Source organism: Vicugna pacos, chromosome 11 (assembly GCF_048564905.1).
Source record: "Vicugna pacos chromosome 11, VicPac4, whole genome shotgun sequence".
In the NCBI taxonomy this organism is placed as follows: domain Eukaryota; kingdom Metazoa; phylum Chordata; class Mammalia; order Artiodactyla; family Camelidae; genus Vicugna; species Vicugna pacos.
Window position 1 is genome coordinate 95,298,804 of NC_132997.1, and position 27,722 is coordinate 95,326,525.

At 45.3% G+C, this 27,722-nt stretch overlaps 2 protein-coding genes and 2 long non-coding RNA genes across 4 annotated transcripts in view; 2 read left to right on the plus strand and 2 right to left on the minus strand.

Moving 5' to 3' along the window:
• Positions 1-37: 37 nt before the first annotated feature.
• Positions 38-27,722, plus strand: part of LHPP (phospholysine phosphohistidine inorganic pyrophosphate phosphatase) — a 159,000-nt gene continuing 131,315 nt past the window's right edge. The window contains exon 1 of the mRNA XM_072972080.1: positions 38-495. Coding sequence (XP_072828181.1) covers positions 478-495 — 18 coding nt within the window. The 5' untranslated portion in view covers positions 38-477. The remainder of the gene's footprint in view (positions 496-27,722) is intronic.
• Positions 13,768-16,828, plus strand: LOC140699461 (uncharacterized). The gene is made up of 2 exons (XR_012077646.1): positions 13,768-13,923; positions 16,681-16,828. It is a non-coding gene; the product is annotated as an uncharacterized lncRNA (long non-coding RNA).
• On the minus strand, positions 15,651-17,742 carry LOC140699460 (uncharacterized). Its single transcript, XR_012077645.1, has 2 exons — positions 16,895-17,742; positions 15,651-16,137 (listed from the first exon to the last, which is right to left on the minus strand). It is a non-coding gene; the product is annotated as an uncharacterized lncRNA (long non-coding RNA).
• On the minus strand, positions 17,750-20,495 carry NKX1-2 (NK1 homeobox 2). The gene is made up of 2 exons (XM_072972078.1): positions 20,282-20,495; positions 17,750-18,625 (listed from the first exon to the last, which is right to left on the minus strand). The coding sequence occupies exons 1-2, from the start codon at positions 20,493-20,495 to the stop codon at positions 17,892-17,894; spliced, it is 948 nt and encodes a 315-aa protein (XP_072828179.1). The 3' UTR covers positions 17,750-17,891.

The following is a 27,722-nucleotide window of genomic DNA, read 5'->3' on the forward strand; positions in this document are numbered from 1 at the left end:
CCAGTCGCCGTGAGCCCGCCCTCCGCCCTGCCGCCGCGAGTCGCCGGCTCTGCCCGGGACCGCTGGTTCGAGCCCCGCTCTCGCGTCCGGGACCCGGCTGCTCTGGACTGCCGTCAGGTTCCTGCGCTCGGGCGCTCGCCCGGCCAGTGCCCTTTCCTCGGTCGCTCACTGCTTGTCCCTTGCTAGCAGGAAAACAAGGTCCGAAGGGTTGAAACGTCGATTGGGCCCCCGCCTCGCGGGGCTGGACGGCAGGCTGGACCTCCAGCCCTACGTCCCGTCCCCCGGCCTCGCTCGCAGGCCCTCGCCTCGCAGAGCCTTCCGAGCGGCGCCGGCCCAGCGCCGGCCCAGGCAAAGGGCGGCGCCCATGCCGCGGCCCTGGTGTGCGGCGGCGTTGTTGCGCCTCTGAACCCATCCCCAGAAGCATCACTGCCGCAGGAAACGGTGCCCACCGTCTCGTGGCTGCTGGTGGACACTGAAATGGCGCCAACACAATCTGTAAGTCTGTCCGCGCCACCCTCCACAACTCGTTAGAAAACGCAGAACTCAGAAAGTATAGGCCAGGAGAATCTCATGCTAGACTCAAGAGGGCCTAGGACAACGTTTAGCCTACACCATTTGGGGGAGACAGAGCTGGCAGGGAGGGAGCGACGTACCTGGGGTTACCCACAGGTGAGGGAGCCCTGTGAGCCGCCCCCTTCTCTGAGGGCAGTCGCGGACAGCTGAGGGGACAGAAGACTGCAAGTCAGCACCATGTTCCGTTAGAGCACCCTGATCCGTCAGGCTCCCAAACGCAAAGTGATGGCACACTCCAAAATGAAAATTGAGGTGTATTTGTTCACACTTATTATTAAGTGTGAACATGTAAACCACGAGGGGTAGAAAGTAACTTGGGGCTAATGCACCAGGGAGGGCCTTTGTCAACTATAGGCCTAAAGGGAGCTGTTTACGGAGCCCAAAGACAAAAAGAAAGGTGAGGCCACCTGCCTGGGCGGTAGTCATCAGTGACCTCCAAGGAAGGGAGCTGGGGTGATGAGCATCCTGACCTCTCAGCTCCAGCCAGGTTTCTCCATGGACTGAACCCTTTAGAAAGCCAGAGACCTAGGGAGCCCTACAAGGGCAGTCCCTGCAGGTCAGCCTCCTGGGCAGGGTGGGGAGGATGGGGTAGGAGGACAGATGGAACTCAGTTAACACACGTAACCAACTAAGACAAGCCTTAGCTGAGTATAAAGTCAAAGCTATACAGTAAAGGCTGGAAAATGGTGTGGGCACAGAGCAAGCTGTAAACAGCACAGTGCATGTCTGCAGATGTCCAGAGCAAGGCACCAAAAGGGATTCAGTCCTCCTTGGCTCCCACTGCCTTAGACCAAGTTCACGTACTCTGAGTGTTATGGCCATGCCCTCTACTAAGCACACTGAGAGTCGGACTTTGCCTTTTATTTTTTTCATGTCCCTCTGTAACCCTGAATAATACAGGGAGATTAATTTATTGGAAGTTAGATCGTTCTGCCCACAGGATCAGAGAGGAATTGTTTCTCCGTGGTCCTGCTTTGCAAACCTGGGCGGGTGTGGAAAGCCAAGCCCAACTCTTAGACTACTTACAGAGCCCAGAAACCCCTAGTTCTGCCTCGGCAAGTAGGAGCAGGTACTTCTGAGTTCATGAAAGGAACATGACACTCCAGATCTGAGTGTAACATCAGAAAGTGTTGCAATGCCTTAGAGATAAGCTGTTTTTTAATGAAAAAGTGTTCATATGCAAAAACCTGCTGAGAATGTCTGAGTTTTATCTCTTCTCTCTTATCACAAAAATGCAACAGGTACAGAGCATGAAATATTTTATGGCTTTTCTAGCTAGTTGAAAAATAACTAAGCAGTTGTTTTTCAGTTTAATGAGGCCTTGGAGACCTAGACTTGAAAGCAGCTTGTTTTCCTTTTTTTTAATTTGATAAATGTTTTTTTTTAATTGAAGTATAGTTAGTTTACAGTGTTGTATCAGTTTCTGGTGTACAGTACAATGTTTTAGTCATACATATATATACATTTAGTCCTTTTCGTATTTTTTCATTATGGGTTACTACAAAATATTGAATATAGTTCCCTATGCTATCCAGTAGAATTTTGTTGTTCATCTATTTTATATATAATAATTAGTATCAAAAGCAGCTTGTTTTCAACCAAGAAACAGAGCTGCTCTGTTTGTATGCATTTTATTTGTACAGTATGGAAACATGTGAGGACAGAGCATATATTATAAAGATGTTTAAGCCTCTAAAACTAGTCATAGATTCAAGTAATTAACTATATGGGAACTATGAAACTGGAAGATAAAAAGACTGACCCCGTCACAGTTATCCAGCACCTAAGTTAATTTCACTAGTTCATCCAACAAATGTCCCTTGAGTGCCTACGTGCCTGACCCTACAAGGGGTTTCACATCAGGCAAGAGCATGTGGGAGGAAGAAGTTCAGTAGGAGGAAGAAGTTCAGAAAGTGTCCCTTCAACGAGTGTGAACTGAACTCTTGCAGCTTTGACCAGCTGAAAAAGCCACAGCTTCACAAAAAAGGAAAGAATTATTCATTTTCTTATATAGGCAACTCTCAGTGACCAGAAAAATAGTTCCTGGATTATGCCAGCCTCTTGCTTTCCATTACTTCCTTTATGGGCCAGTTTGTTATTACTCATTATTAGTATAGCCTTCATATACATAGGTTTGAAATGATTAAAAAGGGAAATCCAAGCCGACAGCCAAGGAGAAAAGTCTCATGAGGAGTCTCAGAAAATGTTCGGTGAGTCTTTTATCCAGCAGGAGGAAAATTTTCCCCCAGGTTATATTCACCCTGAAAGATGTCTTTCAGCAGAAGACTGCAGACATACATAACTGATGCCGCCTTCTGCTACTGCACTGATCCGGGGCAGGCGTTTATATCTGGGGGAGAGTCAACCTCCTTACTTCCAGAATGGCAGGAATCTAGCGGGAGCTAGTCAGGCAAAACAGTGAGGAGATTTAGAGAAAGATATAGCTGATAAATGTTCCAAACTTAAATCTGAACTGGGGACCGGAAGTCGAGATTCAGAAATTGTGCAGTTAAAATATCGGTTCTAATTTGAGGCTATGCCTCCTCAGGGTCCTTGTTTTCTCTCCTCTGTAGCTGAACTCCACCTAAGAACTCCAGTCCTTCCCCGTGTGGTACCCTCCCTGACTCTGCAGGTCAAAAGGGTCCTCCCCTCCTTCAGCATTGCCTGTCCACTTGTCATAGCACTGCCTGTGGTCATTGGGTAACTGCTGCATATCTTTAGCTCTGTCTAACCTATGTCTTATCTTCCCAACCAGACTATAAGTGCTTGAAGGTAGAGCATGTCTTGCAGGATTTTTACAGCCTCCCAGAACCCATCTCTCCATGTTGCTTTTAATAGGAATTATTATTCTGCACTTGCTCCAACTCTTCTTTATCCCCGTAGGCAGGAATTAGAGGCAGAGTAAGTGGCCATTATTGGAGCACGATCCTGGGATTCTGAAAGCCTGGATGGCCCAAAGCCCTCCCCATTCCTAGAACAGTAACAGCCATTCAAAGCCCCAGAAACTTGGGTTGAAGGAAGGCTACTTCAAACCATTATTGTCCATTAACACCATGCTACTTGTCTGAGTGCTGAAGGAGTGTCACCTGGGCCTGATAAGTTTATAAAGTCATGTACTAGAGAAAAGGGGTTGGGCCAATTCTTAGCTTGGGGCATGAGATCTGGAACCAAGCTGGGTCCAGAAGGGGATGCTCTGAGAGAGCATCTTTGGGGTAGATTCCTGCAGGTGGAGGACACTGCATGCCTGCCAGCCTGAGTAGGGAAAGAGAACAGAAAATAGCAGAAGAGGGATGGAGGCGAACCAGGCCGACTGGGTGAAGATCATTCAGATCAGCTCAGCAGCAGATGTTTAAAAAGAGACTCAACTCACAGAGCTGAAAAATCAGCTATTTCTCAATATTGAAACGTACGTTATTTAAACATATGAATTAAGAGATATAAGTGAGTAATAGATTTTAGAGCTAAAGAGCCTTAAAGACCTAATCCAGCACTTTAAGGGCAGAGAAGTCCAATATTCCAAGGTAGAGGGCTCCAGCCAGCTTTACAAAATAGCCGAGAAGCCAGGTGCTCCATCGCATCGTGTTCCATGTTTGAGACACTTAATCAGAAGTAAGAATTTCAACTAAGAACTAAAAAAGTTAAAGTAAAAAAATTTTAATAAAATTTTTTGACAAAAATTTAGTGAATTAGTAGCAGCATTTATTTGGAAAGTATTTACATGGCTGATCAATTAAAAAATAAAATAACAGAAACCTCAAGTACTAAGTTAAATATTTACATTCTTATCTGTTCAGATACTAAGAAGTTCACTGTGTTTGCAATGATTTCTTTTTTATTGATTCCACAGAGGCCAACTGAGTGTGAAACTTGATAACTTTTATTACTTTTCTTCTGAGAATTTTAATTTTGACTTTTTAGTTGGACTACAGGAAAAAAAAAAAACCCTCCCTAAAAGAACTTGATTTATTAATTGAAAGTAATTCAAACTTTTCTCCTAACATTGTTGACCTAAATAAATGTCATTTTAAGATGTTTTAATCTCAAAGTTAAATGTTATTAAATATAGTATGATATATTATAAAATCATTTCATCTTTGTTGAAGACACTTAGTGTTTGTTTTGCTCTGAATTCTGCCAAGAGTTATTAACCATTTTGGAAAGTCACGTCACAGAGAGCAATGCAAGTCTGGTATTTGAGTCACCAGTATGTTCTGTGTTTGTGACTCTCACATCCTCAAAACTGGTTTATGGTCCTTCTCTTTTCTTTTGACTTGAATTCTCCTCTAAAAAGATTTTAATGGTAAAGATGAATTAAGTCTTTAAATTAAGGATGAGAAATTATATTCTGCTCTGACACTTCAGGTTTGACTTATTCAATGGATTGAACAAATTATGCTTGTTTTCTGATACCTATATTAAATTTAAATATAAATTAAAGCACCAGAAGATATCCACTACCATGGTGTCCTCATTTTCAAATCAGTTTTGAACTGTTTCTGCAGTGCCTCCTAATTCACAAAGCACTGTGCAGAGCTCTGAGAGAATCAAAGGATTGAAGAAATTGCAGCTCCTGCCCTCAGAGGTGTGAGTCTGACTGCGATTGTTGCTCTAATACACGTGTTAGCCGGGTGCTAGAGCATCTAGCATCCAGGCCAGGTAGTGGCAAAGATGCAGACTTTGGAATCAGACAATCCAGAACTCAGTCCGAACTCTACTGATCCTTACCTGGGTACTGTAAGATCCTATGGCTCACTTACCCATCTGTAATACGGGTTAGCTGGAGGATCAGTGATGGATGTGGTACTCTGAAACATCCAGCCACTCCTGAGCTAACCAGCATCTCAGTATCTGGTAGTGTTATTGTTCTTACTGGCAATGGTGAGTAAAGTTTCTTTTCCAAGTCTCATGATCATCATCTGCCTTGAATCTTCCCTCTTCTACAGATTCCTATTGAAATCTAAATAAATAATGTATATTACCCTTAGAAACACAGAAGTGTTGATTAAAAACACAAGAATATTTTATCACTGGGGTCTACAGAAGTACATTTTATGTAGAAAAGGCAATTTTTAAAATTAATATTACTTAACTTTAGTGTCACACAGATAGTTCAGGAACTGTTCCCACACTGGCCCTATGCCTCTCCTTGGAGCTGGGAAGCGCCATTGGGCCGGATTGTATGTTAGGAACTTCCCTCTGAACTGGCCTTCTTCTGGTCAGTGAACAAGCTTTGGTAACACCTTCCCACATGTGTTAATTTTCTAAAGGAAGCTTGAGATAAATCCAGGGAACTACTGGGCAGGTTGTTGAAAGATGATTTCCATTCTCCCCTTAATATCCAAAGGTTGATATTAGAAGGAACTTTGGAAACCTTCAGATTACATAAAGTATCTTTTCTTTTTTTCCTTTCTTTCTTTCCTTTTTTTTTTTTTAGATAACTCTCTGTAGAATTACTTTCCTCTCTATTTTCTCCCCCAAGCAACTTCTTTTTGTTTTGTAAGTAGTTAATGCATTTACTTTCCTTACAAATCAAAGCAAATTAAAAAGCACACACTGAGAAGTCTCCCTCCTGCCCCAGCCTCATCTAGCCCTTGTCCCCACCAAGGGCAGCCCTTTATATTAGCTTCTTGTTTATCCTTCCAATTGTTCTTCACGCAAATAGAAGTAAATACGAATACATATCATGATTTTCTCTACTTTATGACACCTGAGATAGCAGGTTATATGTGCTCTTTGTACCTTGCCTCTTAACATGCCCTGGAGCTCTCTCTGTGTCAACACAGAGAGCGCGCCCTCATTCATTCCTTGTTTGTAGCTGCATTAATAGCCCCATATTGCTGGACGCTTGGATTATTTCCAGTCTTTTGCTATTGCAAACAAAGTCACAATAGATAACCTCATCTCTGACAGCTCATGAGGGTATAAATGTAGGGTAAAGTCCTAGAAGTGGAATTGCTGGGTCAAAGGACTGGCCTGTATTTCCAGTTTCATGGTTAAGACGTCTAAATGCAGGGCTCGGAGGAGAGTGAAGCAGGCCACTCAGTCCATGCCCATGAACTGGTGCTGGTCTCTGCCATGAGATGTTGCAGAAGCTGAGAGTAGGGAGAAAACTTAGAGCAATTTTCCATTGCTGTTGATACAGGGAAATGGGGCATGAGAGGATGGCCATGTCCCAGGTCCCAGACGAGTCCCTGGGACGTGCCCCATCAAGTGAGGGTCCTTGGCTTCACGTAGGAAAGCATTCATGAGTGAGCCATAGTTGACTAGTAGAGTAAAAGTTTGTCCAGAAATGCACACGCCATAGACCAAGCTATGTAGGCCATCTCAGAAGGACAAGAGAGGCCATGACTCATGGCACATGGGAAGGTGGGGCATAAAGTAAAAGTAGATGCACACTCCATAGATAGAATTTTTTAATGGGCTTAGTTATTTCACATGCTAACAAATGGGAGGATTATGGATTATTCCAACTACTTTGGGGAAGGGGCAGGGATTCCCAGGAATTGAGCCACCACGCACTTTTTGACCTTTTATGGTCCGCCTTGGAATTGTCATGGAGCCTGTCGGAGTGTCATTTACCATGCTAATATATTACAATGAGCAAATAATGAAGCTGAAGGTCTACTGGAAGTCAAACCTCCCACCACCTTGGGCCTCAAGGTCTATTGGGAGTTGACTTGTCCAGGATCTTGGTGCTCATTGCTGTGTCATTCCTTTAATGGTTGTGCCCTGCCCCCTTCCTTCCTATCTCACTATGACATCCAAATGTATGATCATTTTTCTAAGTAGTTTATTTTTATCGATTTTATCTGTCTGTGATGACTGGAAAGAAAAAATGATTTCTATGGTTACGCAAAATCACAAACAACTTCTTTATTAAGGTGAGATTTCCTTTCAACTCATTTCAGGCGGGGGAGAGTATAGCTCAGTGGTAGAGTGCCTGCCTAGCATGCACAAGATCTTGGGTTCAATCTCCAGTACCTCGATTAAAAAAAAAAAATAAACCTAATTACGTCCCACCACGAAACAAAAAATAAAAATAAAATTTTAAAAAATTGAGTTGTCCTTTATAATCATTTCAAATGTAATGACGTTTGCTATCCAAACTTCTGAAGAGCTTGAAAAATAGAACTACTTCTAAACATTAAAGAGTAAAACAAAATTAGACTAACCAAAAAGGGAAAACATATTTCAGTCATTTAGCAGCAATGCTACCTCAAAACTGGATTCACCTCTTGATGGGTGTTGTTGAGCTAAAAGCCCTAAGCAAGCGAAAGATCAGGAGAAGAAAGGAATTATTACTTGAAGCAAGTAAGGAGAACACTGGGAATCTTTCACAAAGCAGCATATTCCTAAACGGCAAAATTGGGGAAGTTTTAAGCTAAGGGTACATGCATATTCACGAAGGGGACTGAGCAGAGGAGAATTCAGCATAGAATTGGGGCAAAGGTGGGTAGTGTCCAAACTTTAGTTGATTGAAGTCACACGGATCAGAAAAGGCCAAAGTCCTCATTATTTAACTTATGACCAGTCTGGGGTCTTGGCACGTAGTTAACCATCCTCCACCTGGGTGGGGGCCTTTGTTTCTACAGAACTCAAAGATATGTATCAGATTGTTATGTATATCCCTTGAAGAGGAACTAGAACTCTGTTGTATTGCTGAATTATTGTTTCTTGACTGCTTTTCCTCTGTTCCTATATTCCTTTGTTCTTTTAAGATCAATAATTACTCAGACCTGTTCAAGGACAAACATTGTGGCCAGGCTTAGATGACCAAATGGCTTCTCTTAAGTCAAAAAGCTATGTCTGGCTCTTTTCACTGGGGACCCCCTACCCCATCTGCCTACAGCAGTTGATTGAATACCAACACATTCTGGTGTAAGAAAATACAGAAGAATTGCCAGGGACAGGGCAGGGTAGGGGATCTCCCAGATGAAACAAGTAGACAATAACACAATAAAAAATGAGGTAGGTGCCAAGTGATGTGGTGAGGCCTCACCTTTTTACAGAAGGATCTGGCCACCCAAGCAAAAAAGCAATGTTTCAGCAATCATTGTGTCTGCCAGGACACCAATCTCCAAAAAGTGAGAAGGAGGTGTAAGATGAAATAAGGATATGCAGGAAGAAAATGTTAGAAATTTTATTTAATTTTATTATCTTAGCCTTTTAGACACACATTGTCTTATTCTTTTAAATCCTTTTATTTTGCAAAGTAAATAATCTGTTAGCACTGCAGGATGCATACTCAACTTAAACAGATAAGTATATTGGGCATGCAGGCTCACTGATTTTTATTATGAAAGGTGTGAGATCAAAAGAGCTGAAAGACTGCTGCACTAAATCTGTGCAAGGAGTGGAAGGAAGGGGTCTAGTGTGTCTTGGTCACAATTGCACCCCCAGGGACACTGCCTGACAGAGAGCAAGCAGAGAAGAATTATGTGAGCTCTGATACAGCCTTGGAGATCAGTACCTGCATCAAGGGCCCAGACGCTTCTGCAGGTGTGGTTGCTACATATTTAAACTTCCAAAGAGAGAGCGATAAAACAAAACATCCTGTATCTGTCCTACCGTGAAGTTGTTATTCAGACGTAGTATTGCCTTCTAGAGTTGAAAGAAAAATTAGGAATCAGCTGGCAGAAGGAGTTACATGGGTTTACACTCCATAAACAAATGGACTCTTGCTACCCGGTAGGCAGAGATTTCTCTAAACCACTGAAAGTCACGCTATGTCAACTTATTTTAGAAGAACATTGTGAGAGCTAACAACTTTATAAGGGGGAAAAGTTATGATTCATCTCAGGAAAACAAATAACTCTCGTCCTTTGAACTTATCTTGGTAATACCATCACCTTCTTTGTTAGTCATGTTTTGCCACACTTTGGGAGTTAAAAATCCCTGGAAAGACCTTCCTAAAACACAAAGCAGATCTATAACACAGCCGTGGCAAAGGTGAAATGTATTTGTTTCGAGCCTGAATTAATTCTAAACGACATCAGAGCTAAGAAGAGTGTTTCTTTGTACAGAAATAGCTGAAGAGAAGGCCATGGCATTTTTATACACTGTTGCACCAGCTGCACACCCACCTGTGACTTTCCCTCACCTGTGTCTCTCACCCATGTCCAAGTCAAGTTTTTCTGTTCCTTCCCAGAGTTTAGGGTACTGCCTGGCACACAGCTGGCTCCCAATATGTGTTTGTGCAAAGGAAGGGAGGAGGGTATCTTTGGACCATTTATTTACGGTAATGTACAAAAGAAATACGGGGGAAAGGATATAAGTGTTTTAATATAGAAAAAAATTCTTGAAATTCAACAACAAAAAAAGACAAATAACTCAATTTAAAAAGAGCAAAGGATTTGAATGGATATTTCTCCAAAGAAGATATACAAATGGGCAGCATGCACATAAGAAGATGCTCAACATCATCAATTACAAACCAACACCACAGTGAGATACCTACTAGGATGGTTTTAACTTGGAGAAGAAGAAGGAGAAGGAGAAGAGGAAGAGGAGGGAGAGGAGGAAGAGGAAGAAGAGGAAGAAGAAGAGGAAGAGGAAGAAGGAGAAGAAGAGCATTGATGAGGATGCAGAAAAATTGGAACCCTCCTACACTGTTGCAGGAAATGTAAAATGATACAGTTGAAAATAGTTTGGCAGCTCCTCAACAAATTAAATATGGAATTACCATATGACCCAGCAATTCCATTCCTAGTTATACATCCTAAAAAACTGAAGACAGGCGTTTAAACAAATACTAGTACATGAATGTCCATAGCAGTAGTATTCAAAATAGCTAAAAGGTAGAAACAACCCAAATGTCCATCAGCTGATGAACAGATAAACAAAATATTGTCTATCCATACAATTGGCTTATTACTCAGCCATTAAAAGCAATGACATACACAGGCTCAGATATGGATGAACCTTAGAAACATTATGCTCAGTGAAGACATGAAAAGCCATATGTTATATGCTCCCATTTGTATGAAATATACAGAAGAGGCAAATCCATAGAGAATGCAGATTAGTGGCTGTCAGGGGTTTGGGATGTGAGGAGGGCAGCAGCACAAATAGTAACTGCTCAGTGGGCACAGGGTTTCTGCTTGGAACTGGATAGAGGTGGTGCTTGCTGAACATTGTAAATCTGCTTAATGCCTCTAAATCAAACACTTATAAGTTAAACTGGTCAATGTTATGTATATTTTTTCCACAATTAAAAAAAAAACCTAGTATTTTGGGAGATTTAGAAGTGTGATTCAATATTAGGTTTTGTTTTTTGTTTTTGAGGAGCCAGTCCTTGCTTCTGTAGTTTGCTGGGTGCCAAAGGGCAGACCCCACGACGGCGGGGAGGGACTACCAAGATGAAGACCACACCGCCGCAGACCTCAGTGTAAGTTTTTGGGTTTTTTTTAATGTAGGTAAAATTTATTGTATGGTTGAAATGAATGGAATGTAAATTCCTTCTTCAAAATGCTATGATAATACCTTGTCAGAAATGGAACGATAACATCAAAATTGCATATAGAGGCCAAGCCTCACCCAGATCCAATTCACCCAAACGCCACACGAAGTTGAGAAGCACTTTGGAAAGACTGTGTGATGAGCTCATGTATTCTGTGCTGTGGATGGCCTGGGTGTGGTTAAAAGTGCCATTTTTTTAATTTTAATTTTTAATTTATTTATGTATTTATTTTACAATATCATATTTTTAAAATTAAAGTATAGTTGATGTACAATATTATATGTTACAAGCATACAGTATAGTAATTCACAAATTTTAAAGGTTATACTCCATTTATAGTTATTATAAAATACTGGCTACATTCCCCATGTTGTACAACACATCCTTGTAGCTTATTTTATACCTGATAGTTTGTACCTCTTAATCCTCCATCCCTATATTGCCCCTCCTGCTCCCCTGTCCCCACTGGTAACCACTAGTTCCTTCTCTACATCTGTGAGTCTGTTTCTTTTCTGTTATATGCACTAGTTTGTTGTATTTTTTTAGATGATTCCACATGTAAGTGATACCTTACAGTATTTGTGTTTCTCTGACTTATTTCACTTAGCATAATGCCCTCCAAGTCCATCCATGCTGTACACCAGAAACTAATACACCATTTTAAATCAGCTGTACTTCAATTAAAAACAACCAACCAACCAACCCATTTAAAATATGGGCAGAACTGAACAGACATTTTTCCAAAAGAGGAAGTGCAGGTGGCCAACAGGAACATGGAAAGTTGCTCAGCATCTCTAATATCAGGGAAATGCAAATCAAAATCACAATGAGATATCATCTCACACCTGTCAGAATGGCCATCATCAAAAAGGGAACCAATAATAAATGTTGGCAAGGATGTGGAGAAAAGGGAACCCTATAGCCAATTACAATTGCCAAGATTTGGAAGAATCCTGAGTGCACATCAATAGATGAGTGGAAGTGTAAGGTATTTTTAATAAGTCAGCTTATGAATTTATCACACAAGACATGTTGTCTTTTTGTTACTTCTAGAATAGTTGTTATTAGCTGCTCTTTACCAATTACTGAATTGGCTTATATGGAAGGAAGCTAACTTTAAATTGGAGATCAGCTTGAATTTTTTAATCTATCTATCTATTTATTTTTAATGTTGGTGCTGGGGATTGAACCCAGGACCTTGTGCATGCTAAATATGCAGCTCTACTGAGCTATTTCCCTCCCCCAACCTTTTTTTTTTTAACGTCTTTAAAAAACATTCCATCAAAATCTTGCTTGGATAACAAAGTCCTACTGTATAGCACAGGGAACTATATTCAATATCCTGTAGTAATCTTTAATGAAAAATAATATATATGTGTGTGTAACTGAATCCCCATGCTGTACACCAGAGACTAACACGATACGTGAATTGAATATATTTCAATTTGAAAAAAAAAATCCTTCTTGGAGATAATAGGAGCTTTTTACGATCGAAGTAGAGTTGGTTAGCTTTATTCTCCCTGTAGAGATGTGTAGGAGTTAAGTATCCTGAATTCCTGAGAACTTAAAGTGACTTAGTCAGCCACGATGATGTACCAAAAAAAGCCTCCTGTGCAAAACTAGACCCTCTTAGAAAAAAATACATCAGTGAGAGAATAGAACTTTCAAAAAGTGATGAAACTTTCCTTTTAACAATTATTTTAAAATTTCCTGCGTATTTGTGGCAATTTTAGACCTCATGAGTATGAACTTCTGAAAGTGGTGTCTAAGTTTCCCCCAGATCATCCAGCCCCTTCTACTTTCTATGATCTGCAGGTTATTTAGAAGCAAGGAGAACATTAGCCCCTTTTGTAAATGTATTACTACAGATAAAAGAAAATAGGTCCCAAGAAGGGAATTGATTTTTTAAAATAAGTAATTTTACAAGATAGCCCACTCAGCTTTTTTGTGCAGACTGACTCCTGCCCCTAGTATTCTTGGCCAGGGGAAGTCCTGCAGAGGAGGCCCCCTCCATGTGATCAGCTGCTTCCTGGGAGAGTAGTTTATTTAAAATGCAGTTTCCGCTTTGGGGCCCAGCTCCAAGCCCTGCAGTTACCTAAATACACTAGTTTATACATTGGCAGGAAGAACCTTAACATTTACTGAGCACATACTGTGTGCCTCTCCGAAGCTTAAAAAATTTAGGAAACCAACCCCAGACTGCAGAGTTAGTATGTGGTGGAGAGAGGAAATAAAGGGCCGTACTCTTTTCACTCCACAAACCACTGGAGTCGTAGGAGAGGAAAGGAATACTCAGACTGGAATTGTCCCTGTGCATGGGACATCATTTGCCTTAATAAATTCCCATCATCCAGAACAGCTGGTGGCACAAAATGGGTGCTCAGGACAGGGTGTGGCAGGAAGAAAGGAGGAGAGGGAGGAAGCAACAACAGATGCCCTTTCTTTCCAAGACTGACTCTTGACCTGTAATGACATAATGCCAAATAGCTCTCAGATCATTTAAAACAATTTTTTTTTACCAAACATTTTACATGATTGGCAGCCCCACGTACAATTTAAAACTCTGGGGTTATTAGGCTCAGGTTTCAGTCTCTGCTCTTTTCTTACCAGATGCGTGACCTTGGGCAAGTCTCCTCCTCTCTTAGACTCAGTTTATTTCACCAGTAAATGAAAGAGTTAACCAGTGGGCAGAAGGGCTGATTACATTTCACCAAAACAGATACCAAGTGGCCAATAATAGGCATATGAAGAGAGAGTAAACATCACTACCCATCAGGAAATGAACATTGGAATGCAAATGTGATACACTACGTGCTTTATAGAATCATTGGAATAAAAAAGGTGGTCAATCCCAGAAGGATGTGGAACACCAGGAACTCAATCCATTGCAGGTGAGAACATAAATTTCAACAACTGGAGAACTGATTGGCAGTATCTACTAAAGCTAGACTTATACATACCCAGTAACCCCACTCCGAGATGTATTCCCAAAGGAAACATGAAGATGTATTTGCCAGAAGATATGCATAAGACTGTTTAATCAAAATGGCAAAATGTATTTGATCACCCATCAACAGTAGAGTGGATAGATAAATTGTGGCAGGTGTTTACAGTAATATGCCAACAGTAATAGGAATAAATAGTCTACAACTATACACAACATGGACGAAACTCACAAATAATGCTGAACAAAGAAAGCCGGACACAAAAAAGAACAGACCGTAGGATTCAATTTTTATAATTAAAAGGAAAAAACAGGCATTAGCTACTATGCTGTTAGAAGTAGGATAGTGGTCACCCTTGGGGAGGGAGATATGGGAAGGTGGCACGGGGGCGGGGCTCGGGGTGCTCGCAATGTTCTATTCTTGATCTGGGTACTGTTTGTGGACACACACCAAGCTGTACACATCTGATATATTCAGTTCTGCATTTATTACACTGCCATAAAAGTTTTGTAAAGGAGGTGGTTGGGCTACGTTCAGCATCTTCAGTATCCTTTGCAGCTTCAGCTGGGATAATAACTACCTTATTGTGTCAGGCACTAAGCTAAGTGCCTCCCACACAAGCTCACGTTTAGTCCTCTCTTCAGTCCTCTGAGCCGTACACTATGGTAAGGAAACTGAGCCCGAGACACTGGGGAACTTGCCAAGTTCACATATCGACTGAGGGGTGGAGGTGGCTTTGAACCCAGCCACTCAGGGGACAGGGACCTTACCTGTAGTCCTTGAAAACCACAGCCCAGGGGAACCAGCAGGTGTTGGGTGCAGCAAATGCGACCCTTTTGGGTATCTCCCACTGAGTGTCTCCCCCTTTCTCTCCACAGCCTCGTTCCTTCTGCGTTTTCCCTCACGCTGGAGGGAAGAGGGGGCACTTTCTGTTTCTCTTTCCCTGTTTTTCTTTATCTGAATTTGTGTCTTCCCACTTCCTCGTAGACTCTTAGATGCTTCCTTTTAATTGACCTAAGATGGAATTACATTTTTAAATGTATTTATTATTTATTGAAGCACTTCTATGTTAGTCTACTCAAAACTTTAAAAGCTAGTTAAATAGGTTCCTAAGAGTTATTTCTAAAAAAACAAATACACTAAGTTGATATGTGCCCATAAAATGGATAGGGGTCTCTCAATGTAAGAAATACTTCTAGTCACTCCTTTAAATGAGGTTCCCTGGCTATATGGTTTCAAGTGGGAATCTAAAATGGTCATTTTTAACATCAAAAATTTATGACCAGTGGATGCCCCAAGTCTGAAAATTTATCTGCAAGAGCCTTTATGGGGTATTAAGAACGTGTAAAGTAAAGCTAGAAGTTAATGTCCTAGAAATCTGGTGTTGATTTAATTTGTAGCCCCTAATTAAAATTCTGTAAAGATGCTTTGCTTTTGCTATGAAAAATGGCCCTAAATGTGTTTGTGTATACTGCCTACAAATGGAACCACTGTGTGTGTTTCTAGCAAGGGTCTGAAAAGGATGACTTAAGAAAGTAGCGTTAGAGTAGAAATACCCTCAAGGCTAGCTGTGGGGGTCGGGGGGGGGGGTGAGGGGATACATGCATACAACCTCTGACTAGTATATAATTATTTAAAAGGTTCGCTAATGGAGGACAGGAAATAGCCAGAAATTATTACAAACAAAATTTATTAGACAAACACGTCAATAGACTGAGTGTCAGGATTTGGTTGGAAAGCCACTGAGCCTTTTAAAGCAGCAGAAGTCCAAAGTCACATACTTCGAGCATTACTCGTTAAAACGTGTAGAAACAAGAAAGGTCAGGAATTACAGAACTTCATGCTAGTCCACAGACAGATAAGCCTCCCACCTCCCTCCCTAGTTCCTCTCTTCAACTGGAGTCTTCTGGATTCTGGTATCTGAGAGGAATGGAATGTTTCCCATGTCTTACAGAAATTCGGCTTCTTTGTTACATATCTTGCCTCTGTGCACTTGAATTGCCTGTTCATGATAACGTGGAATGTTGCTTTTGAGAAACCAAGGAATAGTCACTGAGGGAGTGTTTATCAACATGCAAAGTGAATAATATTTTCTACTACATCTGGCATCCGTTGTCTTTTAGAAAATTATAATGCCTTGTTTGGGGACACTTTTCTTCTCTAGACTAGAGGGAAAAGAGTCTAATTAATAAATTATAATTAAATAATACATATTCTCAGATCTTATGAGAGTCACATGAATATGAAGTCTGCATTTAATTTGTAAGAAAGGGAGGGTATTTTCTCATCCTAATAATACAAGTAGCTATTTCAAGTTCATAATACCAAACAGTGTGCTTTTACTTTATAAGAAGCCATTGGTCATTAAATTTAACTATTAATGACATGGGATGCCAAGAAATAGCAAGGAATATGGTATCCATATAGATATTACCGGGCCTCAAGTCATCAAATAAAGGTGAGAGTGAAACATACGTCTGGGTTTCTGAGATATGGGCTGCAAATCATTTTACATAAAAAAACTAAAGGAATCGTATTCCAAACAAAGCTGGCAAGAGAATTTTATAGAACTAATTCTTCAGGGAGATAATACAATTAGCAGAATTCAAGTCCATATAGTAAGTTCTTGCAGTTGAATCAATTATGAAAATGCTTTTTACTTCCATGGTAGCTTGTTACATCCAATAATTATTTCTTTCACAGCCCCTTACAACCTTTTGCTTGTTCACCATACCATCATGGAGAGTCTGTGTGGAACAGAGTATCTTTCAAGTCAGAATCTTAGATGAAGCTCTAATAATGTTGAGTTTGTGCTTATATAAAAAAAAGAAATAAAAGTCCAATTCATGACTGCCATGTGTGCTGGAGAAGCTAACTCTCCCCCAGCTTTGATCACTGTTGAAAGCCTAGGACTTACCGGGACAGAGACATTAGCCAGGACTGAAGTTTTACAGGATCAAATACTGCAAATCAAGATGGGCAGTCTCATGCACAGACCTCAAGATTTTAGCTGAGCCATTGGTCCCTTTGTTAATCATTTTTATGCCTTTGGGGCCACTGCCGTGGTTTGTCAAAGCTGCTCTCAAAACTTGCAGTGGTGCTGAACTACTTCAGTAGCAGGCAAGTGTAGCTATATTGGTGTTGCATTTCCCAGCACGAATTTCTGGTCTTCTCAGAAAAATAAGGTACCCATTTTCTCAGGAATAGCCTGTGGAGACTGCTTGGAACAAGAATTGCGCTCAAGTCCGAATCTTAAATGAAGATCTAAAAATGTAGAGTTTTATGCATTTAAAAAATAGTCCATTTTACGGCGGCAGTGTGGTTCACAGACTCAGCTCTCTCCAACTTTGTTCAGTATTTGGGAGGAATCGCTGGGTTTGGGCCAATAATCAAATATGAAATGGGAAACAGTCAGCTTTGAGAAGGGAAAGCGCCTTACCCTCTGAGTGAGCCAAAATCTTTGAAAATTACATCCTAGGTTTGAGCAACTGGAGGGTAGGGCTTGGCTCCGGATGCCTCCATCCCCGCCGCTCTGTGAGCCCCGCGAGGAATACCCAGGCGCTCAAAAAGCCCTTGAACGGAATTAAGCCTGACCAAAAGTGAAGAACAAGGTCCATAAACGGGAAGATTTGAGTACAGCCTCAGTCTCTGGACACGTAAAGATGGCAGATCGTTGGCCCCCTTTCATGGACCGCGTGGATTCGGGGGTTCCGCGCGGCTGGGAGTCGGCGGGCGGCCTCTCCCGGCCCTCTGGCGGCGCCTCCTGGCAGTTTGGAATGGAAGGGCCGTGCAGACACCCGCGCACCGGGAGGGGGCGGTCCCTGCGCATCGGTGCCGCTCCGCGGGGTGGGGACCACAAGTCCACTCCAGTCACTCGTGAGTCCTGACGAAGTTGGGCCCGAGGGGCTCCGGGTTCACAGATGCGGGGCGTAGAAAGGGGTCAAGTAGGAGGGCCCGAGGAACGGCGCGAAGGAGCCCCCGGAGGCGGCGGCGGCCGTCAGTGGGAAGGAGGTGGCGGTGGGGAAGAGGACGCTTGCCGTGGAGAAGGAGGGGAAAGTCTGGAAAGGCAGCGCGCCCGGGCCGGGCGGACCCGGACTGCCCCCCGCGCCGCTGCCGCCCGCCCCAGCCGCAGCCCCGGGCGCTCCGGGTTGGGGCGCGCCACCTCCCACCTGCGCCGCGCCCTCGGCGCCGGGGTTTTGCTTCTTCCACTTGGTCCTGCGGTTCTGGAACCAAATTTTGACCTGCGTCTCAGTGAGGCTGAGCGACAGCGCGAGGTTCAGGCGCTCGCACACAGACAGGTAGCGCGTGGCCCGGAACTTGTTCTCCAAGGCCACAAGCTGCTCGTAGGTGAAGGCGGTGCGCGCGCGCCGCGGCTTGGCGCAGCTGGGCTCGGCCCGCCGGCGCCGGGGCCGTGGGGAGCCGGGCGAGCCTGGGGAGGCCGCGAGGCCGCACGTGCTGCGCTCCGCCGCCGCCAGTGCCTCGGCCCGCGCCTCGGGGGAGCGCGCGGGGCCCGCCTGCAGGCACGCGGCCCGCTGCGGCCGCCGCCTCCCGACGTCCTCCACGTCCTCCTCCTCCTCCTCCTCCTCCGCGTCCTCCGCCTCTGAGCCCTCCAGGGGGGACGCCGCGCCCGCGCCTCGGCCCGCAGCGTCTAGAGGAGAAGGGGACCGTGATCAGGAGCCCTGAACGACCCGGCCCGTCCGGGTCCACAGACCTTTCCTTATCCTCCTCAGAGCATGCAGCTCTCTCCCCAATCCAGACCTCAGCTTTGCCCTTCTCCCCGCTACCCGATACCACCCCCACCCCGATCCCCAGGACCGCATAGAGTTTCAAGTCCTTCCCAGGAGTTGGGGTTTAGGGGTGCAGTGTCCCTTTACTCATCTGCCACGTAGTAGACGTCTAAGAAGTGTATTTTGAATGAATGAATGAATGACACCCCGCATTAAGAAAAAATAACTACCATAAGGTTGGACAACCTTACAGTATCGTTGTACCTTAAGGCATCAAGATGTCAAGTGCGTTTAGGGCTGTATCTCCCAGCCCCTAGAAGCCTATTTTGGCCTGGAACTCCTAGCAATTAAAAATGAAGTTATTAAGCGCCCCCTCCTCTCTTTTAAAGTGAAATTCTCTCTTTCCCATCTTCTCTCTCCTGCCGTGTTAATAGAGTTTCAGATTTGTGCGGGGCCGGATCGATAGATGTCATCTATTAAAGGTAAGTTTTAATCGAACAATATTAGGATCAGACAGGGAAAGGGGGTTTGAAGTCGGCACCTGCAAGCTGCGGGCAGGAGATATGCAGGCGCCAGTAATAGAATATCGATCATGGGGGTGGGGGAAGGGGAGCTCAGCCCCTGCGAGGGGCGATCCGAACAATTACCAGGCGGACCATCCAGGCCCAAGCCCAGCCGCCAGAGGCGCCAAGAGCCCCAGACAATCAGCACAAAACTTGGGGAGGAGAAGTGAGCGGGGCGGGAGTCTGAGACATCAAGCCTCTCCCAGATCTGTGCCTCTGACCTTTGGCGTCCCTCCAGGGAACTTCGTGCCTTATCCAGCTTGAGTCCTGCTATCTTTTGTCCTTCCTTTCAGGCACAAACTTTCCTGGACCCCTCATCAGGTGTCCACCGAAGTTAGGAGTTAAGTCAAAAAGGGTTTCCAGGAGAAAGGACCAAAAGCATCCCATCACCCCACCCCACCTACCCCAACCCCAGCCTAGTCGAAGACAGGATCTGGGGCGAGTGAGCATGTAGGGCGGAGTCTCTACAACTGTATTTGGATGGTTGGAAGTGGTCACTGGGTTTCTAAAACGGACCTCACCGCCTACTAAGACCCTGGACACATGATTTAGCCTCAGCCCCCTGATCCGGAAAGTGGAGATGATGCTGTCTACCGCGCAGGTTCTGAAGTTTTTCATGACTTTCATCCCAGTCTCTAGCCCAGGTCCTGGAATGTGGCAGGCGCATTACATGCCCAATAAATGAATGAGCCTGGATAAGGTGGGCGCTGTGTAACTATTAGTTTCCACTCAGAGTAAATCAGAGCTGGACTGCTTACTCGCTTAGCAGGTGAGCAGGGACAGGCTTTGGTGGTAAATCCCTGACCCGTGATGCTAGGGGCCTTCTTTTTAACCTCAGCTTAATTACGAGACAGGGGCTGCACTTCACGACTCGTCCTATGCGCCTTCTCGCGTTGGGGAAGATGCCTCTAAGGGCTACTCACCGGTCCACAGCTGTCCCCCCAATCCCCCGCCTTACCATTGCATCATCTAGGCTGGGGCTTTTCAGGGCTGGGAGCCAATTCGCATCCTTACCAGGCATCTCTCGCTGCCCGGCCGGGTCCCCCTGGCTGGCGTCGTTCCCCGCTTCGGCCTCTGCCAAACTTTTCTTGGCTTCCAGGGGAGTAGGGCGCATGGCCGGGAGCGCAGCGCGGGTAAATTTCTGAGGATCCAGGATGTCCAGAACGGAGAAGGAGATCTTGTGGTGGGAAGGAGCCGCCTTGGCCCCGCCGTCCTGCCATGCCAGCATGCCCGCCGCCCGCAGGCCGGAGGCCGGCGGCGCGGGGTACGGGATGGCCGCGCTCAGGCTTGCCTTCGCCTGTGACTCGGCAGCAACTCTCAGCCGCTAGGAGGGTCGAGGCGGCTAAGTGAAGCTGGGGAGGGGGGCTTGGAGGCGGAGCGGGGAGAGAGCCACGGTGGTGCTGCGCGCGGATTGGCACTTGCACTACCCAGGTCCCCTCCACGTGCAAGGCGCTCCCACAGCAGCCCCAAGACTGCCCCGCGCCTTGCGGGGCCCTCTTGCCAAGGCGAGGGGGCGCCTTGCTGCGCCCGGTGCGCGCGCCCGTCCGGACAGCGCCGCCGGCTACGCGCGCCTCCTCCCAACCTGCCGGGAGTCAGGGTGCGCGAGGGAGGGACGTCCGAACGCCTTCATTGGGAGATTCCCCCAACACACGCACTCTGACTTGTGCTTGGATTTCTCGCCTCCCGCAGTGCACCCGCCTTTGACTGGGGATGCGACTGAGGCCAGCAGTGATTACTTCAAGGTAACGTTCAGAACTTATGCCCCGCCAGTGAATCACAGTAGTAGCCTCAGACCTGGTCACCTCGGATTTAAAAGCTCTCGTGTTCTCGCAGTTTACAAAGCTCATCGGTTTGCACGATCTCGTTTGACCCTCTAAGCATCCCTGTGAAGTGGGCGTGGCCTGACAGGACTATTGGCCCCGTTTTAAGAAGAGTAAACTAAGGTTCAAAGATAAGAAGTGAGATAAGTGCCATTGCCCAGGGTCACTGTTGGTTGGTGTCTTGTAAGAGTCAGGATTCGAACCCAGGTCTCCTTTCTCGGACCAATACTCTTTTTAGTACGTTCTGCTCCCTAGGAAATAGCGAAAGTCCTGCACTGCGTCAGAGGCTTTCCCTTCCATCCTGGAGCCTAGCTAGGTCAGGGAGCAGCAAGGGTTTTGGAGAGATGTCTGAGCCCCTGCCAAAATGCCTCACCGCTTTGGAAACCTTGGCAGGTTGGGGTCTCACAGCCAGGTGAGAAGCCCTGGTGAGGGCGGGTGAGCCAGCTGAGGGTGGCAGCCCCGGCCTGGGGAGACACCAAGCTCAATCCCAGGTGCCCTTCAGGCATTCTTCAGAGTCACAGATTTGATCATTTGCAACAAATATTGGGTCCCTGGGAATCTTGCATTTTGACACCCACCCTCCCACTTGACCTAAAAAGAAAAAAGGTTAAAAGGTGCTTATCTGGTTTGGATTTAAGGTCAGAGAACAGAGATGATTGAATCGGCTTCTACCTGCCCACCAAGTCTGGTGGGATAGTGCACATCAGTCCTTGGGGAAGCTTCCACCTGCCACGCCCTTCTTAACGTTTCTTTTTCCCTTTTGTCACTTGGGGAGCATTCTGTAAGCGCTAAGCATTTATCTCAGCGGCAAATTCTGAGGCTTCTCCCACCCCTCTGCCTAGAACCACCTCTAAGGCTGCTGTTCCTTTCTTCCCTGCCCCATGGGGTTTCCAAACAATGACTTGGCAATTAACATTGTCGAAGCAGGTAGGAGTAGGAAGGGGAGGAGAACCCTTCTCATTAAAGTGCAGGGGGCGGGGGGGGGGCGCGGCTAATCCCATCTGTTATAGATGAGAAGACCTCAAGGGCCAGCTCCTGGGAGCTTTTTTTATTCAAACCTTGGGACCTCTCCCAGAGGCAGCTACTGTATTCCCTGGGGACTTTAAAGCCCTGCCGAAATTCATGCCAGCTCCAGTCCTAAAGACGAGATGGATTGTGCTTTAAAAGGAAATCAAGAAAGGAAGTGCTCTGCCCAAGCCCCCGGACCACCTCCCACCAGAGGGAGTGCACAACTTGTCAAAACCAGAGAAAGTCGTGGTGGCTCTAAACAGTGATACCCACCCAGGAACCTGGATTGCAAATCACAGGACCTTCCAGATCACAGATAGGGTACTTTATTTTTTGTTTTGACAACTCTTTCTCACCCAGTTCTCACTTGACTTTTTTTTTTTTAATCTTTCTTTTCATTCTCTCTCCCTCCCTCCCCACTGATCCCAGCCCTCCTTTACTTTTCCCCACCACATTCATGTTTTCTCATTTAGATTCTTCAGGGTAGCTAGAAATAGACCTCTTTAAGGTAGCTCCAGGTGGACATTTCTGGCTTCCCATGGCCCCTCTCTTATCTGTTCTCCTGTAAGAAATATCAAGGCCACTTCCACGGGAAGGTGAGCTGGTATTCCCGGGGGCACCCCATACTCCCACCCAGGGGGACAGGGAAGGCACAGTCAAAGGGCAGCCCAAACCCGGGTCATTTTCATTTCACTTTATCAATTGTCTCCAAAAACTTTGTTTAATATGAATCATCTGTCCTTTGAGGTCCACAGGTATTAAATATAGGGGGAAAGGGAGCAGAAAGAGAAGCAAAAATTGGAAAGTCAAGACCACATAAGGCCCATGGCTTTAAGACTGTGAATCTTTAAGAGCTCCCTCTATTAATTATCTTTTTCCCCCATTGTCCTTTATTTTTCCTATATTTCTGATATGTGTGTTCAGTGCAGGACAAGCTCATGTGAACCCTTGCACTCAATACTTGGCTCCTGGAGACAGATGACACAGGAAACATCACAGTGTCTCCCATCAATACTGAAGGAATAGAAATGCATCCTCTTACTCACCCAACTTAAAGAGAAACACCCCACCCAAAGAACAGGCTAAATCCTTCAATTTGGTGAGAAGAGGGGCTGCCTTAGGGAATTGTTTTTCTGGCCACCTGCTTTGTAAATGACCAGAAGGCAGTGAGACTTCCTGTAGGAACAATTTGGTGGCGTGTTGACTCGATAATGTCCTCTCGGCTGTATTTATCCACAAGTGCTTCCTATATGATAAATATATCCATATCTACCATGTGTATTTATACACAAGGGGTTCCTATGTAGTAAGTGATCCACATCCATATCCAGCAAGCCACCTTCCCCCTGCATGGAGCTGATTTGTGTTTTCAGTGTGGGCATTAAAATTCCGCCTGAGTGCTGTCTTTAAATTGCTTTGATGCTAGGTGGGTTCCATCCCTGACCTGTCCTGATGGCAAGTGATGGCTGTAACAAGCTGGGGATCAATATTCATAGCGGGTGTCCTGGGCTGATAACACTATCCAAGACAATGTTCACTATCAGTGCAGACAGCTGAGATATTGCGCCATTAGGGATGTTGTGTTAAATAACCTGATCCATTTCTGGGGCTATTTAATGAATTTCACAGTTTAGATAGTATCTTAAAGGAGAAGGCAAAGGCTATTCCGGAGGCACTGATGCAAATCAATGGTGCCAAGCTTCCTGTGCTATTCCACAAACAAAGTGGCCTATAATTCCAGCACAGACTTGAGGAGATGCTGCCTGAGCCATGACCAGAGTTAACAATGGAAAGAATTTACAGTTTATGCAGAGGGAGAGCAGTATTATGAGCAGCGTTAAAGTACCCTAGATAAAATCTTATGTTCCTGAAATAAAATACAACTTAAATTCTCCAGGTAACACCCTGTAGTTTGGGCCAGCCCATGGGGTAGAACATAGATGCCAAAGAGACAGCTTCATAAGGCACAGCTTGGTGACAGAGGAGAGAAGTTAACCACGTGTAGCTGTGTGAGCATCTCCATTAGTCCTGACCTCAGCCAGCTCTCCCCAAGATGTACTTCTTCAACTCAAAAAATGGTCTGCAGAACGGGAGTGGGGAGGCACTGGCTTTTTAAAGGATACTACTTACTGATAGCAGCAGGATCAGTTGTTAAATGTTTGCTTGACTTTATACCCCTTGTTGCTGGAGAGTTCATTTACAATTAAAGGCTAGCATTTACCATTTCCCACCAGGGCTTTGAACTCTGGCTGCCAAGCAGAGCAAATATTCCTTTTAAAAACCTACTTCAGAGACTTTGATTTGTGAAAGCTCAAAGTGGAGACTTCCCACCCGTCCCCAGACTGCAACCAAAATTGAAATGCTTACGCAATACATTTTGCTTTAAGAAATCAGTACTCCTTTTTGGAAATCAACAGGTTAAAAAAATAATCAACTTCTTTATTTCAGAAATGTGGAGGAAGCATCAGAGAAGGTGATAAAGCAATGGGGGCAGTATTGATACGTAGAATACATGTCAGTTGATCCTGATAATGACAATTAGTAATAACAATCAGAGCTGTTCTTCCTTGGGCACTTGCTCTGGACCAGGCACTTGGCTAAGCCTTTTGCTTATTTGGTGTTACTTCATTTAACCCTCCTTATGACCCTACGAAGCAGGCACTATTATATCCCTAATTGACTGTCGTGAAAACCAAGCTCAGAGAGCTAAAGTAACTTGCCCACGATCCCAGAGCTAGGAAGTGATGAAGCTGAGACTTGAACCAGGAAGCGAGATCTCAGGGCCTGGTTCAGCAAGGTTCTTATCAAGGAAGTCACATTCCTGCCCCAAGGTGAAATCCAGTTGCAGATATTTATCAAATGGCTTTCCTTCAAAGTTACGTACATCCAGGATAAAGGAGAGGACGTCAGAGAAAATTACTGAGCCCAAGCACTGCCTGGGAGGATACTGTGGTGCTGGTTTTGGGATCCAGTTTTGGAAGCTCTTGTGTTCAGTGTTTCCTAACATTATAAGATACTCCCAGGAGGAGTCCAAGAGGAGGGAATTGCCAGGCAAGCCAAATTGCATCTGGAAAAGTAGAAACTTGCCACTGGGAGAAAGAGAATGGGGAAAAAAATGCCAAGTGACCAGCTGAGGCCATGTGAGGAGGGACTTGGTGAAGGACAAGGCCAAGAGGAGTCAGGACAGAATACAGGCTTTTTCTGGGCTCTTTCTGACCCTGAGCATTGCATGTCACATTCACGCTCTGTTCCAAAGAGAGGCACGTGCAGAATACAGACAAGAGAGCAAGGCAGGACTTGGCAAGTGTATGAACTACCTGCTTCCTGGTTGAATGAAGATCTATATGATCCATCATTCTTGGATGATCTCCTGCAAGGCAGGTGACAAAGTCCTCTGGTCCCCACATCTGTGCCCAGATTTCATGCCTTCAATCTTCTCTTCTCTGTTCTCCTTGCCTGGCTGCCTGCAGGCTTTTCACCTCACTTAGGTATGCAAACTCCAGCCCTTGGCCTCCATGAGCAGGCCAGCTGGCTGAGGGCCCTGGCAGGCTGAAGTGGCCTCATTCCACTCGAGGGGCTGCTTCTCTTCCACCCGGTGCACAGTGACCCTGCAGGAAGGCTGATCAGTCCTGCCAGATCTCTCTATTGCCCCAAAGAAATTGGAAATCTGAGTTCTTATGTGACATCGCCAAAGTTTTCAAGCTGGTAACTAATTCAAAATGTTGAAAAACAGGCTATCAGAAACAGGTCTGTGGGTCAGCAGTCTGCCATCCCCACTGTGCACCTGATTCACTGAGTGTTTCCATGGCTACTGTGGTTTGTGGGGTAAAGACTAAAGGTGTTAGCACTGAATGCAAGGCTCTTGACTATCTAACCAGCTGTCTATTCAGCCTTGGTCCCTGGACAGGCTGTGTTCTGGTTGAGATGTGTGTGGGTCCCCTGCCCATGCATGCTCCCTTCTCAGAGACCCTGGCCAACCCCTGGATGCTGGTGAGTGGGTAGTGGGCTGGGTGGAGGGTGTGGGAAGGATAGACACCTGACCCATGGGCTAGCCTATTCCTTGGGCTGCCTTATGCAGCCAGCTTAACCAGCTGAGCTGGACCAGTCAAATCCCTCTCCCAGGAGTTGGAATCAAGCCCTCGGAGCATATTTCCTGCCAGTGGTGGGTATTTGAGCTCAATGGACAAGGAAAATGGGTCAAAAGGATATAGAGATAGAGATGGAGATGGAACTGGAAATGGAGATGGATACAAAGGGATTATTTTTTAAAAAGGAATTGGCTCATGCAATTATGAAGACAGGCAAGTCCCAAGATCTGGGTGAGCTGGCAGGCTCAAAGCCCAGGAAGAGCCAGCCAATGTTCCAATTTGACTTGAAAAGCAGGGGGCAGGGGATGGGGGGGTCATTGTCCCAGTTTGAAGGCTGTCAGGCAAGAAGAACTCTCCTACTCAGAGGAAGGTTAGCCATTTTGGTCATTTCATGCCTTCAACTGATTGGATAAGGCCCACCCACATTAGGGAGGACAATCTGCTTTGCTCAGTCTGCCAGTTTAAATGTTAGTTACACCCAAAACACCCTCACAGATATATTCAGAATAACATTTGACCTATGGCCCAGCTGAGTTGATACATGAAACTAACCACCACACACCTCCGAGGGGCATTCTAATCCTGGCAGTTGGAAGAGCCCTGGGTAGAACTCACTCTCAGACCTGTGTACATGTCATTTCAGCAATGCTCTCTTTGTCCCATGCCCTTCTGGGAACCTCCTTTCATCTTCAAGACTCCTCTGTTCAAGTTCTGTTTCTTCTGTGAGGCCTTCCCTGACTGTCCAGGCTGAGCCGGGTGCTCCTTCCCACAGGCTTCCATCTGGCTTGGATGGACTTCTCTTGCTTTTGCTGGATCGGCATCCTCACCCCCTTTCCTGGGACTGGTAGTTTTACTTTGCTCAGATATCCCCCTTATGTGCAGTAGTGGTGGGACTGCCAGTCAAGGGCCTCGGGTGGGAGTGGCCTCCTGCAGGACCAATCAGGCCCCCCCCCTTAGCAAATCTGAAGCAGAGTGACTGACACTGGCCTGAGGCTGTTGGCTGCCTCATCTAGTAACAATGCCTGAAAGAAATCATCGGCCATTTCCCACTCCTGGAGCCCATGGTTCTGGTACTTTCTGAGGTCTGGTTGCTGAGCATTTCCTTTGATTCTGTAAATTGCCTTATGACCTTCCCAACTTTCCCCTTGCCTCCCTCCCCAGTTCTGAAATTCAGTTAGCTGGGGTCAAAGTTCCCTAACTGCCATAGCCTTTATCCCACTGTGTGGGATAGAAAATGCCTGGTCCTCAGACAGTCCTGAAGCCAGGGCTACACAGCATTTGTCTTTGAGCCTGTTAGCACCTGGTGCTTCGCATGTTGAAGAGTTGAAAGGAATAAACTGTGGCCCAACAGCATAAACCCAAGGCTCCCCAGTCTGATTAAGATAGACTGGAAACCCCCCACCTTAAGAGGTGGTGCAGGCTAAGTTGAAAATAAGAATAAGATCTAGAAATGTTTAGATGTAGGTATGGTTTTACAATGGCTCCAACTTCCTTAGGGAAAATCCCATGCATTTGTGGAACAACCTTATGCTCTTATAC

Bases quoted from the DNA above. Each gene is read 5' to 3' on its own strand.
- NKX1-2 (XM_072972078.1), bottom strand. From the start codon at position 20,495: ATGCTGGCATGGCAGGACGGCGGGGCCAAGGCGGCTCCTTCCCACCAC. The intron at 18,626-20,281 runs GTAAGGATGCGA...CTTCTCCTCTAG, and splicing joins CGGGCAGCGAGAGATGCCTG to ACGCTGCGGGCCGAGGCGCG.